Consider the following 14,977-nt stretch of genomic DNA (forward strand, 5'->3'; position numbering starts at 1 on the left):
GTTTCAAAGGCAGTTTGATTGAATACAATACCCTAAATTTCCTGGAATTAAGAGTTAAAATGGTAAAACAACACACGTGTGACATGTGGGCGACATGAGAGGTGAGTAAAATCATGCAAGGTCTCTGAACTTTGGGTAGACGACACACCAACAGTGCCAGATTTACCAACCCTTGGTTTTCTTTGCATGTTTTTTTTTACTTTATTTTGCTTGCTTGCTTGCTTGACAGGAAAATCTGAAGATCATAACCTGTTTAATGTACCTTAAATGCATTGTTTAAGACATAAAGGTGATGCGTAAGCTTATTACTGTAGCATTTAAGGCAAAGACAAATAATGTGAAAGCGACTGCAAAATCTAGGTAGCAACAAACAACCTACAGTGAGGCAGGCAGCATCATATAAAACCTTTTCAGATAAACCAATTACAAAAGAAATGCTTGTAAATGTAAGTACTATAGACTAATGCTGCATGTTTTCGGCTTGTATTGTTAGCTTAGCAACATTAGCAATCTTTTGGAATGAACAACCCAGGTTCATTGGAAATACAGTACGTGTCTCAGAATATATTTTTGTAAAATGTAAAATACATTGTTCTGGGTTTGTTTCGTTGCACGTTTCAGAAGACAAATCCAGTAGAGGGCGCTGTCTATATTTTTAGGAAACTCAAATATGTTACTTGGGGTATGTTTTGTTGTACGATTCCAATACATGCACATCTTGTCCACAAGAAGACTTGTCAGATCACCTAGACCACAGGTGTCAAACTGAGTTCCTGGAGGGCCGCAGCTCTGTTTAGTTCCAACCATAATCAAACACAGCTGGTCAAACTAACCGAGTCCTTCAGGCTGGTTTGAAACCCACAGGTAAGTGTGTTGGACCAGGGTTGGAACTAAACTGTGCAAGGCTGCGGCCCTCCAGAAATTGAGTTTGACACCTATGATCTAGACCTGTGTTTCTCAACCACGTTCCAAGAGGACCACCAACGCTACATGTTTTAGATGTCTATTTTATCTGTCACACTCGTTACAGGACTTTCAGTCTCTGCTAATGAGCTAATGAACAGAATCGGGTGTGTTTGGTTAAGGAGACATGGAAAATGTGCAGAGCTGGCGGTCCTCCAGGATCGTGCTTGAGAAACATTGATCTAGACCATTAAACCACTAACCTAAACCCTTCCCTGAAGCCAACCAATAGTGTTTTCCAAAGCAAACATAAGATTAAAGTGCACTTTGATCACATAGTTTCTTATCTCTTTTGTGGAACAATCACTGTGTCCGAAATAGCAAGCTTCCATACTATATAGTATGCTTAAAAAAGTATGTGAGCCGAGTAGTATGTCCGAAGTCATAGAATTCGAAAATCAGTTTGTGAGAAGTACCAGGATGACCTACTACCTCGGGTGAGATTCTGAAGTGCGCATCAGATGAACGCTGTGCTATCCTGTGGTACCCCGTGATTGAATTTATGAATGGGAGTGAAACGACGTAACTGATGCGGGTAGGTCACGTGATAATGACAAAATGGGCGATGTAATACGTCCGACTTCCATTCATACTACTCACAAATATACTGTATGGAACATACTTTTCTTATAACTGAGTAGTACATTTAAATTCAAATGCTGCCTGTACCTACTGAGTACCCTACAGAAAAATCCAGCTTAAACCAGCCTAGGCTGGTTGGCTGGTTTTAGCTTGTTGACCAGCCTGGTTTTAGAAGGGTTTTGGCCATTTCCAGGCTGGTTTCCAGCCATTTCCAGCCTGATCTTAGCTGGTCAGGCTGGGAGTTGACCAGCTAAAACCAGCTTGACTAGCCTAGCCAGGCTAGGAGTCTAGCCAAAACCAGCTATGTCCAGCTTAAACCAGGCTGGTGAAGCTGATTTTAGCTGGATTTAGCTGGTCATTTTCCAGCCTGACCAGCTAAGACCAGGCTGGAAATGGCTGGAAACCAGCCTGGAAATGGCCAAAACCCCTCTAAAACCAGGCTGGTCAACAAGCTAAAACCAGCCAGCTGGTTTAAGCTGTATCTTTCAGCAGGGTTGTAGGCGATTTCAGACGGAGCCCATGTTTCACAAGTATAAAACAGTACCGTATGTGAGCTAGCAAGCTAACTAGCCATGCCAAATAAACAGGTAAGGAAAGCTTAATCAATTACAAGTCACAGACTCCATTAAGCTGTTTTGTGGTAATTATTTGATGTTGCGTAAAGAACTGCACAAAGAAAATCATTGAAAATATGTATCTGTATAGGTATAATTAGGGTGAAAAGGAAATAAGTAGCTGTATCTCATTTTATCAAGAAACTGCAGTCAAATGTACGTTGATGTTTTTTTTTTTTTTTTTGCAGTTTCACAAAAATATAAGCTGCATGAATTTCCAATGAGCCTGTGTTGAATGTGAACTGTGTGTGGTGTTCACTTTACCTAATAAGTGTTACTTTTTGCTTGACAAAAGCCCTGGTACATTTTAAGCAAATTAAAATAAGAGATGAAGCATTTTGAACAAAATCCAGCCAAAACTAGGTTTGTTTCAGAAGTTTGAAACTGAACTTTAACCAAAAAAAAGTTTCCTTCAGCTTGTAAACACCTTTGAACAACCAAAATATGACAAAAATATAAGTCATCGCCTTCTTTGTATGAAAACTGTCACAGATTTATCACCTTCTCTGATTCATTAAATGAAAAAATAACTTCTCTGTAAGTAGGGCCTTTAAGATGTTGCCATAGAAACTATGTGCCTATGTTGGCAGTAGACAGCAAGGCAGCTAGCTAGGTTTTGGAACAGAGCCATTGTAAGCAAATCTGGCTAGTTGGTCAAAGGGGGAGGGTCTACTGGGGTGATGTCGTGCAAGGGGGTTGGGGTTGTTGTCGTGGGTACCAGTGCTGGGGCGGGGCCTGTGTCTTTGGGGCTGCTGGCTAGGTTGGTTTTGTTGTTAACCTGTAAGTGGGATGAGGAGCAGATCACACATTACCAAATATCACACCGACGGGGCCTACTGCATCACACTAGGATTACGAAATTACACAAGACAGGGGGAAAAAAGGAGTTCTGTGACAGGCCATCATTACACAGATGTACTGACAAACACATATACACATGAGGGAGCTGAGGATGAATGATCTCATGAATACAGCAACTGGCACATACAGTACAGTAATGCATCATGGAGGACACAAGCATGAACATATATTCAGAGCCACAAGACATAAAAAGAACTGAATCATAAAATTAAAGGTCCTGAGCTGTTTTAATAATGTTTTAATAATAAGTTGTCTGTAATCGACCTTATAAAATTCATAAATTCAAGGTGAGCGTACAGTATGTCAATCAAATTTGCACCCATTTACTTTCTTAATGTATGTTCCTGGTATTAGAGTGAAAGCTTTATCAGTGCTCATTCTTCCAAGGCAAAAACTATTTTATTACTTGTACTACTTCCAAACATTACCTGGAAACATAACTGACACTGAAAGGTCATGGGAAAGCAGCAACTTAAGCCCCGATTAGATCACACGATTTTGGCAGGATTTCCTTGATGTAGGGTGTCATGGGGATTCGTAAACGACAAATGGGCATTGTGGCACAACATTCAATCGTTTCTTCTTATGTAATGTGGCATAGCTCAGGACTACCGATACCATGCTTGTGATGTTTTAAGACACCATCGCAGAAAGTCAAGCATGTTTAACTTTCTTTCCCGTTCTTTGCAAGCTCCGTCAAGTAAGTGACACTTGAGTACATAATTTCTCAGTTATATCCGCAGGTGATGCTGTAAATCTGTGGGTCAGGTAATCAAAAATTAGGCTGCATATTTAACCTACTTATGGGTGGGTTTCGGGTGGATAAGATTAATCATTGGTTATATTTTCTCTAAAATATTAAAGTGTTTTAAGCAATTTTATTTAACAGATGGGTACAAATATGCAGACATCTTCATTCTCACAGCGAGTTTCTGAGTTTTTAATTTAATTTTAATTGGTCTTGTTTTTTTTTTATTAACAAACCAGTTTGTGCTTTGGCGCTGAAGCAAAATGGACTGGTTTTGAAGCACTTTACCTCAGAGGTTATTTGATTTTTTTTTTTTTTTATCTAGTAGATAACTGAACAACAAAAAATACATAAAAATTAAGACACAAATTATACCAAACAAAATCCGTTTCAAAAAGAAAAATTTTCCAAGAAAAATGTATAAATGATAATTTTTTTGTTTGTGCCCCTCCACTACTCAACTACGTATACGGGTGGATGATTTGTCTTTCTCTGTGGAAAATAAATATTTAGTTAATGCTTAACTGTAATTGGTGTATCACAAACCTCTGTCATATGTTTGGTAATTTTTTTAATATGTGATTATTTTTTGTCTTGAGCATCTGATTTTTCCTTGGTGCTGATGTGCTTTCATTTTCTCCGCCTCACTCATGGCAAGTTCATGCAAAGGAGTGTTTAATAAGCCACCCATGGCTGGAAAATATACATTTTGATTTAAAAGACATTATAAGTTTGATCCTATTAATGTCATATCGAATGCCTTTAAATAATGTAGGATAGTTGTCAGCAAGCATCAGATTTTATTGAGATTGAAATAAGATTTTAAAAATGTAATTGAGATAAGAAATATTGTTATAGCAACTCTTGTGACTGTTTTGGGAAATAGATGTCATGGGATGACAATTGTGAAGAAACTTCTAGTCTGGCACACTTGTTACCCACGTAAAAACCCATGTACATGTCAAAATATTATCCAGACAAAATCGCATAATCATGTCAGATTATGCGATTTTGTCTGGATAAAATCTTGACTTTCGTAACCGACAATAAAAATCGTGTGATCTGACTGGGGCTTTAGTGAATTCATACTTCATATAACATACTTTTTAATGACTGTTAAGTAATTTCAAAGTCAAAAGATGCACTGCGTGTAATTTTGGACATGCTGCTTGTTTTCTTTTAAAATTTAGATTTCTTTAGAAACTATTAGAAGACTATTAGTGATTCCTAATATGAGCTGTGTCTCATTTCAGATGCAGCCTCTAAATGCATCCTTCGTTTCCCAGGTAATGAAGGATACAACTGGTGGACAAGATTCATCCCAAGATTCATCGTGTGCTGAGGACGCTTAAAAAAAAAATGGATCAAAAGTATTATGTTTATTTAACTTGGATATCTAAACACATGTTAATAAACAAGAAGTGTATGACATGTCTTACTAAAAAAGTGATTTTATAGACAGTTAACATTTTAACATGTATGAATCAAAGGAAATATATTTCCAGCTTTTGTAAACCTTGTTTTGTCTTCAGAATGTTTAACATAAGTTTTAAATTCATTGAAAGTCATTTAAATTTTTAATACCAGTTATTAACGGTAGCTGTTGCGTCTGGTGTATGGTGACAAGATCCATCCTCTGTTGGCTAGATTGTCTCATTTCAAAATGTTCGGTTCGGCCTGTGTGGACTTCGAAGGACTCACCTTGGAAGTCTGAATTCTTAGGAGGATGCAGCCTCTGAAATGACACACAGCTCTGGAATTTAATCTCAAGCTTGGCAAGCAATTTTGGAGAATTTGATGTTTCCCCATTCAAACAGAATGCCTGACCATACTGCCCAAGCGCTGTTAAAGTTTCAAAGATGTCCGCCGAGTCAAAATGACTTGCCTTAAAGGGACTTTGGTTGAAATCAGTTAGGCCAGTAGGTGACGGCATGTTGTTATTTATTTTGTCACATTGCTATGTAGGCTTCATTTTGATCTGTAACACTCATCATTTATGATCAAGCCAATTCCTGAGGCTAAACCTAAGCCTGTTTTCTTGTTGAATTCCAACCAAAGATACAGTATGTCACATTATGAAAGTAAAATGGGTTGTGAATGGCAATTCACTCAATTGTTTAACAAAAATTAATACAATCTTGAGTTATCCAATTGGTTTACAATATTCTTCTAAAATCTAATAAAGACATAAAAGACACATGACTGACAAGACTGTGTGATAAACAAACACATTTTTTTAAACTTGTCAAAAACAGATGCCAGGAGTTTAACAAATACAACAAACTCAGGAACTAAAACATATTGGGGAAAAGCAAATGGGGAGAATTCACTTCTCTACTGCAATTAATGGTAATATCTTCAGTAAAAATCTGAAGCCCCATGAACAACTGCTATTTGTTTTAGAAAATTATCCCTATTTTCTGTGTGATTAAACTTATTATTTGTTTGTAGCAAACTGCAATATCTTATGGACTGTTTTACCTTATTTCAGGAGTGTCCACAGTCGGTCCACTGCCCTGCAGAGTTCAGCTCCAACTTGCCTCAACACACTTGTCTGAAAGTTTCTAATATGCCTAGTACACAACTCTGATTAACTTGTTCTGGAACGTTTAATTAGAGTAAAATCTAAGCTATTAAAAACAGCGACCCCCCCCCATAATTGGACATAATTTGCATAATTACATGATATCTACAGTATAGTAAATATGCACAATTAATTCTTAGTAAATTCCCCCCATAATGCTTTAATAAATAAATCATACACATACATATAGACATACATATGCATACACATCCATATTCAGTATTCAAGTAAACAAGACACATAAAAGTGAGAGTAATGGGTAATTCCATTTAATTTCCAGCAAATTCAGGGAATTAATCCAAACAATTCAATACTGGAAGGACTAAATACATTTTATTAACAAAAATGTCAATATATTTCCTGAAGATAACCCTGATAATTGGAATTGAAATGGAATTGATCAAAACGCCACACAGCACTCAACTATATCAACTGTACTGTCACTGAATTGGAAACCGATCCAATTAAAAAGCTCAGAATTTCTGGAAAATAACAACCAACAAACAAATGCAGACCTGAAGGACGCACAATCTTCTGCTGCAAAATTAATCTCAGACAATGCCAAGTATTCATGTTCTTTATGCATCTTTGCCAAAACAAAAATGAATAGGACACAGATTTAACTCACCTTCACACCATCTGGCTTCTTGTTCAACAAGCTTTTGGCTGCTGTTGGGTGAAGAATAAAAGGAAAGCATGAATATCCGAGTATTAAAACTTCATAAAACCATGAAGGCACATGCAGCAGGCATTCTGGGATTATTGTTCTCCTTATTGTGTCACAAAACCTCGGGCAGGAGAACCAATTCACAATCATACAAATCGTTATTTTTTAGGATAAGAACTCTCGGTACACAAATGCAAGGCTAAGGGTTCAAGAAGGTTAAACAATTAAAACCAGAGTAAACAACTCGTTCTTAGAAGAAGTGTGTTTAATAATGATGTAGAATTGTAATCTCCATGTTGGTGAACAAGAACTGTAATTTTCCAGAAGAATTGCCCCGCATATGCACGTTATTCCAGTTATATTATATTATATTATATTATATTATATTATATTATATTATATTATATTATATTATATTATATTATATTATATTATATTATATTGTTATGTTATGTTATGTTATGTTATGTTATGTTATGTTATGTTATGTTATGTTATGTTATATTATATTATATTATATTATATTAGTACAGTTACAACATCTTAAGGCACAGTTTTTATTTCAGAATATTTGTCATGTTTTGCCAACAAGATGCTACAACATACATTAGACCAGAACTTAAAAATTGATGAACATGTCTCAAAAGTGGTTGGAAATAGTTTCTACCAACTCCGCCGTCTCTCTAAAATGAAATCCTCTCCTCATTCACACTCTCTAGAAATTGCCATACACACGCTTATAACCTCCCGGTTGGACCATTTTAACTATCTCTATTTTGGGCTGTCTGAGTCTTAGATTGCTCGCCTACAGTTACAGCAGCAGCTAGATTTTTAACAAAAAGCCTGAAATATGCACGTCACTCCTATTTTGAGGTCTCTCCATTGGTTACCGGTGACACAAAGAATCGAATTTAAAAAACTTCTCTTTGTGTTTAAAGCCCTACATGGTCTAGGCCCGCATTATTTATCCCAACTGATTGTTATTTACACTGCATTCAGACATTTGCGTTCCGCTGATCAGTTTTTATTAAAAGTTCCAAAGGCCCACCTCAACAGTAGGGGCAAAAGTGCTTTTGCCATATCAGGTCCTCGCCTCTGGAAAGCCCTGCCATTAGAACTAAAAAAGGCTTTGTCACTGCTTATTTTTTAGTCTAAAGTAAAGACTTATTTATTTTGTAGGTCTTTTGAAGCAAAAATCCTTCCCGTCAGGAGTAGGGGGGTGGGGGGATCAAAACGTTCCTGTTCTTAATCTTATTTAGTGTGGTCAACTGTGGTAGCATCTTATAATTAGGCAAAATTTCAATTAGTTTTTTGCTCTTTTTATTGTTACACTTTCTATGTTTTTTCCTTTTATGTGCCTATTGCTGTTACTGTTTTTATGCCCATATCGTCAGTTTATTTTTTCTCTGTAAAGCACTTTGTGCAGCCTTTTGGCAGTTGGAAATGTGCTATATAAATAAATTAAACACATTTGTCCTCGAAGAAAGAGTTGCTTTAGAATACAGATCATCACAAATTTAGTGCAGACAACCATACAGTTATGACCTTATCTATAACATATTGACAACTGTATTTTGCTTAGAGCTAGTAAATTCTACACCCTTAAATTATTATACCTGATTTGTAAAAGTAACATTGCAAAATGCACATAAACATATCCAGATGAACATGTAACCAGATAATGAGCAAGCATTCAAGATACTTGTTTCATTAGCAAGACAGTAAACATTTATTCTTCCAGTAAGTTAACATTATTTTTGTGATTACATTCATAAAGTACTTTTTGATTATTGTGGCATTAATATAGTTTAAACTAATGCAAATGTATTAGTTTAAAAATTATTTTATAGACATTGTACACAAAACGTGAGTTGACGATATGAATGTAATCTGTTTGATAACATGCAAACAAGGGTAATTAGTATCTCAGAGTAACAGGGAAGTGTGTCAAACAAGCAAACCAGTTCACTGGTTAGAGTAAAAACACATCCCCTTCTTATGTCCAATTAGACTCTTACCTCACGGGACCCACAGGACCCCCCCAAAAAGAGACAAAGCAACGATAAACAGGAAAGAAATGTTAAATAAAATGTCTGAAAAGTGGTAGTGTACCACCTCACTTCAAAACAGACTTGTTCCAAAAAATTAAATCAATAATAAACAGCAAATTAAACACAAAGCAAGTTATATGAGAAAAAAACTATAGCATTTTGAATCAAATTTACAGTATTTGTGCAGGAAAATAAAAACGGAGGGAGTTTATTGCAGCTGTAGAATTCAAACGTACAGTTCTGCAGAGCCAGACGTACCTGAGAAGTTTCTTGTGACCAGGAGAGTGGTCAGAATTGCACCCTAGTTGCAAAAAAAAAAAAGTTTTGGAAATGGAAGAAAAGGGGAAAAAACAAGAAGCAGGAGAGAGGTGAAAGAAAGAATAGCACAGAAGCAACAGCAGAGTGTCATCTCTTTTTTGTTTATTTGCAAGATGAAATACTTTTTCTAGTTTGAAACCTCTTATAATGACTTTTCATAAATACTTACAAAATGTAATTTAAGTATAATTAGCCAAAAAGCAATACAATAGTGTACTGAAATACTTTTAAAGCACAAATACCCTGGCCTTGTTTCAATCCATTTATATTTATTAACATGCATTCAAATGCATTATTTGTGATCGCTGTGATTTTGACAAAACCCCTGTCTCCTATTTAATCAAGCACTATATCACTTTTGCAGGAATGCTCATATGCATGACATGTCCCGATTCAGAACACTCACACTTGTCAAACGAACCGGGAAACAAGCCAGGACACGGTTCAGATAGCATAGTGTGAGTGCACCCTAAGCCCTGTCTGTGAAAGCAGGCCTTTGATTCATCCACTTGTAATTACATTGATGAAAATGCATATTAATACCTGGTGTAAACAGAGTCTCTGTGACTCGGATTTAGAGAAAAAGCAAGTGCACACACAATGGTGAAGCTCTGCGAAGTAAACTCTGAAGGTGTGGAGAAAGCTAAAGCTTGGTCAAAAGTAGAAAACTGTAAAAGATCAGTTAAAAACTAACCTTGAGTTTCCTTCTGGCGTTGAATTTCTTCAAGCACTCCACGGTTTCCTGTCTGTGCATCATTGAGGCAACAGTGGAGCGTTGCTGAAGGAAGAGAAAGAAGATAGAAAAATTAGTCATTAGTAAAGATTAAAACAGTCCTTTGTTGTACTGTGTATAGACAAGCTTGTTTACTAGTGTGTGTTTATGTGTTAAAAAAACATACGCAGATCCAGGGGTGTTTGAGGGCTTCAGCAGCTGTGATACGTTTAGAGGGATTGATAGTCAACATCTTATTAATCAGATCTTTAGCTTCAGGGGTCACGGTGTCCCACTCGGGAGAAGGAAACTACATTTGGAGATAAAACAACACAATTGAGCATAGTTTCATTATTTTGTATGAACATATATGCTGTGGAACCCAAGATATCATCAAGTTATCATCAGTGTTGCCCAATGGTTATCAACAGTCTCATCATATTCTGCATATGTAGCTCTAACAGTGTCTTCTTGTATAGTGTGAACACTTTGCAGGAGAAATCTTCAACTTCAGTCTTACATCATAGGCACCAGCCTTGATCTGCTGATAGAGGCGATGCTGGTCTTCATCCCAAAATGGCGGATATCCAACCAGCAGAATGTAGAGGATCACACCTGTGAGAACCAGAAAGCTCCTATTATGGCCACATTCAGAGGGGAAACTTCTTCACAGCAAATACTTCAAATAAATTCAGCTTTAAAATGAGTCTGATGAAATCAATAGTTTTTTTAGGTCATTACAGTCGGCATGAAATCAAAATGTACTCTTCTTATTTTTATGTGTACATAGTAGTGTTTGCTAAAACATTGCATCTGTGCAATTCATTATTTTGTACAAATTATTTTGCCCTTATAATGTTTTATCAAATACCATAACCATCTCTCCCCCTTGAAACAACTTTTTTTCACTTCTGGTCACATGGAATGCCTTTAGGGCGGGGCTATCAGGGCGTGTCCTATTTCTGCCCTGCTTTCGTCCATCTGTTGATCCTTCATTTTGTTAGCAACACCCATCTTCCAGCAATCCAATTATTTTCCAATTTTTCTCATTGTAGGATCGTTTTAATCAGATGTACGCCATGACATGGGAAAAAGAACATCTTAACTTCCCTTTCATTTGACTTCAAAGACAGTATATGCAAGAAATACTTTTGTGCAAATAAAAAAGAGACCTTCTCCGACTAATCATTCATCAACACAAGTTAGCATACAGTATATAGGCAGTAGAATGGCTACAGAAGCCAGTGTTACTGGTGGCACTGAGCTTCATTAACATATTTTGTTTTATTTTTATTTTTATTTATTTTATTTTATTATTTTACTTTAAAAAAAGGAATGACAGCGGAATGAACCGCCAACTTATCCAGCAAGTTTTTTTACGCAGCGGATGCCCTTCCAGCCGCAACCCATCTCTGGGAAACATCCCCACATACACACACACACACACTATGGACAATTTAGCCTACCCAATTCACCTGTACCACATGTCTTTGGACTGTGGGGGAACCCGGAGTACCCGGAGGAAACCCACGCGAAGGCATGGAGAACATGCAAACTCCACACAGAAATGCCAACTGAGCCGAGGATCGAACCAGCGACCCAGCGACCTTCTTGCTGTGAGGCGAACGTGCTACCCACTGCGCCTTATTTTATTTTATTTTATTTTATTTCATGCCAAAACAGATCATCAGTATCATTCAAAAGCTCCCATACATCTTCCTGATTATGTTATGTTTGCAGTGAAATTTCTCACATTTCTCACATTTCTCACATTTATATCTCTGCCCAAGTTTTTTGCTGGTATTTTAATATTTTTTTTTGTTTGCTATTATTATTATTTTTGATAATATTTGTGCTGTGTATTATTTGAAGTTTAGTTAACTATCATTAAAATATGATATATATATATATATATATATACTTTTACAAAATAAATATACAATATACAAAATAAAATAAAATAAAACAAAAACAAATAAAAAATAAATAAAATAAAATAAAATAAAATAGGCAGACATTGTCTTTTGTATGTGTGCATGAATATATTAATTATTCTGCATTACTCAGAATGTACTTCCCAAAATACCATGAGTAACATGGTAGTCCTTACAGTAATTTTCAACTATCCAACTGCCTTCAATAATTATGCAATCCTCAAGGCTAAATTGAAACATTCATTTAACTGCTTGGATTGGACTAACACGTTTTAAGCCTAAAAACAGAAAGACAATTTACTAGGGACACTCCATTTAGCTGATTAGATTCAACGCTGCTTAAAAACTCAGTCTGCAGTAATTTAATAATCAGTTAATGAGCTTCAACAGTGACATCTATCACACCGGCTCACTTATAAAGCTGATATTTCTGTGGCTCATTCATTTCTTACCGCAAGCCCACATGTCCACCGGTTTGCCATAAGGATCTTTCCTCAGCACCTCTGGAGACAGATACCCTGGAGTACCAGCAAATCCTGAACAGAGAGAGTGGTTGAGAGCACTAAAACGGCAGTTTATTTGGCCAAGTTGGCATGAAAAAGCTTAGTCGTGCAAAATTGCAAACAGCAAAATGATTAATAAAGCAGTGTTCCCTGTTTAGCCTTTACTGGTCCCAAATAAGTTCTAAATAAAAGAGAACTGTGTTTGTGGAATATTGGTTTTCATTAAATACTATATTTTACAACATTACTCTAAAGTGTTATAAATGCTGATAAGTGCTGTTTAAAAGTTTGGGTCAGGCTGACTTTTTATTGCTTTTGCAAGGCACCTCTTATGCTTAGCAAAGCATTTTTATGATCAAAAATGCAGTAAAAACACATATTGTGGAACAAATTCACAAAAAAAGAACAGTTTTTAGTTTTAAAATATTTTAAAATATCATTTATTCCTGTGATGTAAAGCTGATTTTTATTTTTTTGTCATGTAAGTTGAAAGCTAAATTTTTTTTGTCAAATATTTCTCAAGTGCTGTTTAACAGAGGGAATATTTTGCAACATATTTGTAAATATAATAGTGTTATTAACAAATTTCTATAACTTCTAATTTAATATCAATTTTGTCTTTCCCATGATGATAGTAAATCATATTTTATAGTTTAAAGTTATTTTGTAAGATATATATATATATATATATATACATACTGTATTCACTGAACAACAGTGGTTTGTTCTGTAGCCAAGGTTTGGGGGCTAATAATATTGATCATATATATGAATATAGGCCTATAGATATATGCCTTTCTTGGAAACGTCATGAATTGGCAAATTCTATGTGATGACAATGTGTGCATTACTTTTGCTCTAAATGTATTTGTTATTGTTACATTCTTAATATGTAATGCTTATGTAGCGTTTTTGTTGAATTGTTTTTGCAACATGTTACGAGCTGTCAAACAGCATGTGTATATATTTTTCCTTCAAATAAATATCAAAATGATGGCTGTTGCAAAACGTTTGCATCTTGTGTTTTATTATGTATCATATATATTTAAATGCAGCCAAACTAAAACTAATATGACTTATATGAATAAAAAATATAATACTGTAATTCCTTGCTTTGTTAAACATCACTTGAAAAATATTTGAAAAAGAAATCAAATTTCACATGAGGGCTAATCCTACTGGATTGAACTGTATGTGATCCTTATCAATTTTAAAAACAGTTGTGACATTTTTTAAAGATCCTTTTATAACTAGAATCTCAAAGGATCAGCATGTATTTGAATGTATTTAAAACTGTTGCTTTTGTTTCACTTAATATACCCTTGATGGATAATGTATCCTTGATGGAAGAATTAATTTATTGTGTTTTAAAAAGCATATACTACCGGTCAAAAGTTTGGGGTCAGTGGGATTTTAAAATGTTTTAAAATAAGCTTCTCCTGCTCACCAAGACTGCATTTATTTAATTAAAAATACAGTACAATTGTTAAAATGTTACTGCACTATAAACTAACTGTTCAAAAGTTGTTTATCATTTAATTTAATAACTTATTCCAGGGAATTCAAAGATGATTTTTTTAGCTTCATTAATACAGTTTTCAGAGTCACATAATTCTTCAGAAATCACTTTATATCATAATAATAATAATAATAATAATAAAATTATTATTATTATTATTATTATTATTATTATTATTAATGATAATGATAATGATAATAATAATAATAATAATGATGACGGAAGTAATAATTTCATTTAAAACTAAATACAATAAGTTATTTATTATAATTCATTTAAAATTGTAATAAATATTTATAAATTAAATTTTTTTACACTCAATAAAGGCCACCTTGATGAACAGAATAATTTTCTTTAAAAAAAAAAATTTTAAACTGACCCTAAACCTTTGACCGGTAGTATATGTTAAAAGGGTAGCGAACAAGCAATATTGTCGAAAGTAAATTAACCAACTTGTGAGTTTGAGAGCCAGCTCTTAATTGCACTACACTGACCACACAATACATGCTTGCCTTTGCATTTACCAAATCTACTATATAAATATATTAGCAAATAAAACTTGAAACTATAAGCACAGGATTTCCTTCCAAATGGATGTAAGTGAAGAAAACCATTTTCCCCCTCTCTTAATTTTGTGTTACTCACCAAACCAAGCCTGCTGATCACCCTGGACCTCAATGGCCAAACCAAAGTCAGCAAGCTTAACAGCCGCCCCCTTCATCTTACTGGCCAACAGCAGATTCTCAGGCTTTAAGAACAGCAAACAGACACACAAGCAAGTCACTAAATGCTCCTAATTCTCCCCTAGGTAATGGCTTTTCCAAAAGCAGCTATTTATTGAATAAAAGAGCAGCAGCCACCGAGGGTGACTCATTCCTCCTCAGCAGGTTGAAAGACACTTTGGACGGAGAACAGAAAAGC

At 35.2% G+C, this 14,977-nt stretch overlaps 1 protein-coding gene across 26 annotated transcripts in view; it reads right to left on the reverse strand.

Annotated features, from left to right (window-relative positions):
- Window positions 1–14,977, reverse strand: part of camk2d2 (calcium/calmodulin-dependent protein kinase (CaM kinase) II delta 2) — a 71,614-nt gene that overhangs the window by 18,555 nt on the left and 38,082 nt on the right. For 5 of the 26 annotated variants that reach the window (XM_017354084.4, XM_009306667.5, XM_073938347.1 and 2 more), the window contains exons 7-14: window positions 14,702–14,804; window positions 12,487–12,570; window positions 10,621–10,715; window positions 10,288–10,410; window positions 10,083–10,166; window positions 9,329–9,371; window positions 6,981–7,018; window positions 2,878–2,937 (exon numbers count right to left, since the gene is read on the reverse strand). In XM_017354084.4, the coding sequence (XP_017209573.1) occupies window positions 2,878–2,937; window positions 6,981–7,018; window positions 9,329–9,371; window positions 10,083–10,166; window positions 10,288–10,410; window positions 10,621–10,715; window positions 12,487–12,570; window positions 14,702–14,804 (630 nt within the window). 26 annotated transcript variants of the gene reach the window in all.

This window comes from Danio rerio, chromosome 1 (assembly GCF_049306965.1).
Source record: "Danio rerio strain Tuebingen ecotype United States chromosome 1, GRCz12tu, whole genome shotgun sequence".
NCBI classification, from domain to species: domain Eukaryota; kingdom Metazoa; phylum Chordata; class Actinopteri; order Cypriniformes; family Danionidae; genus Danio; species Danio rerio.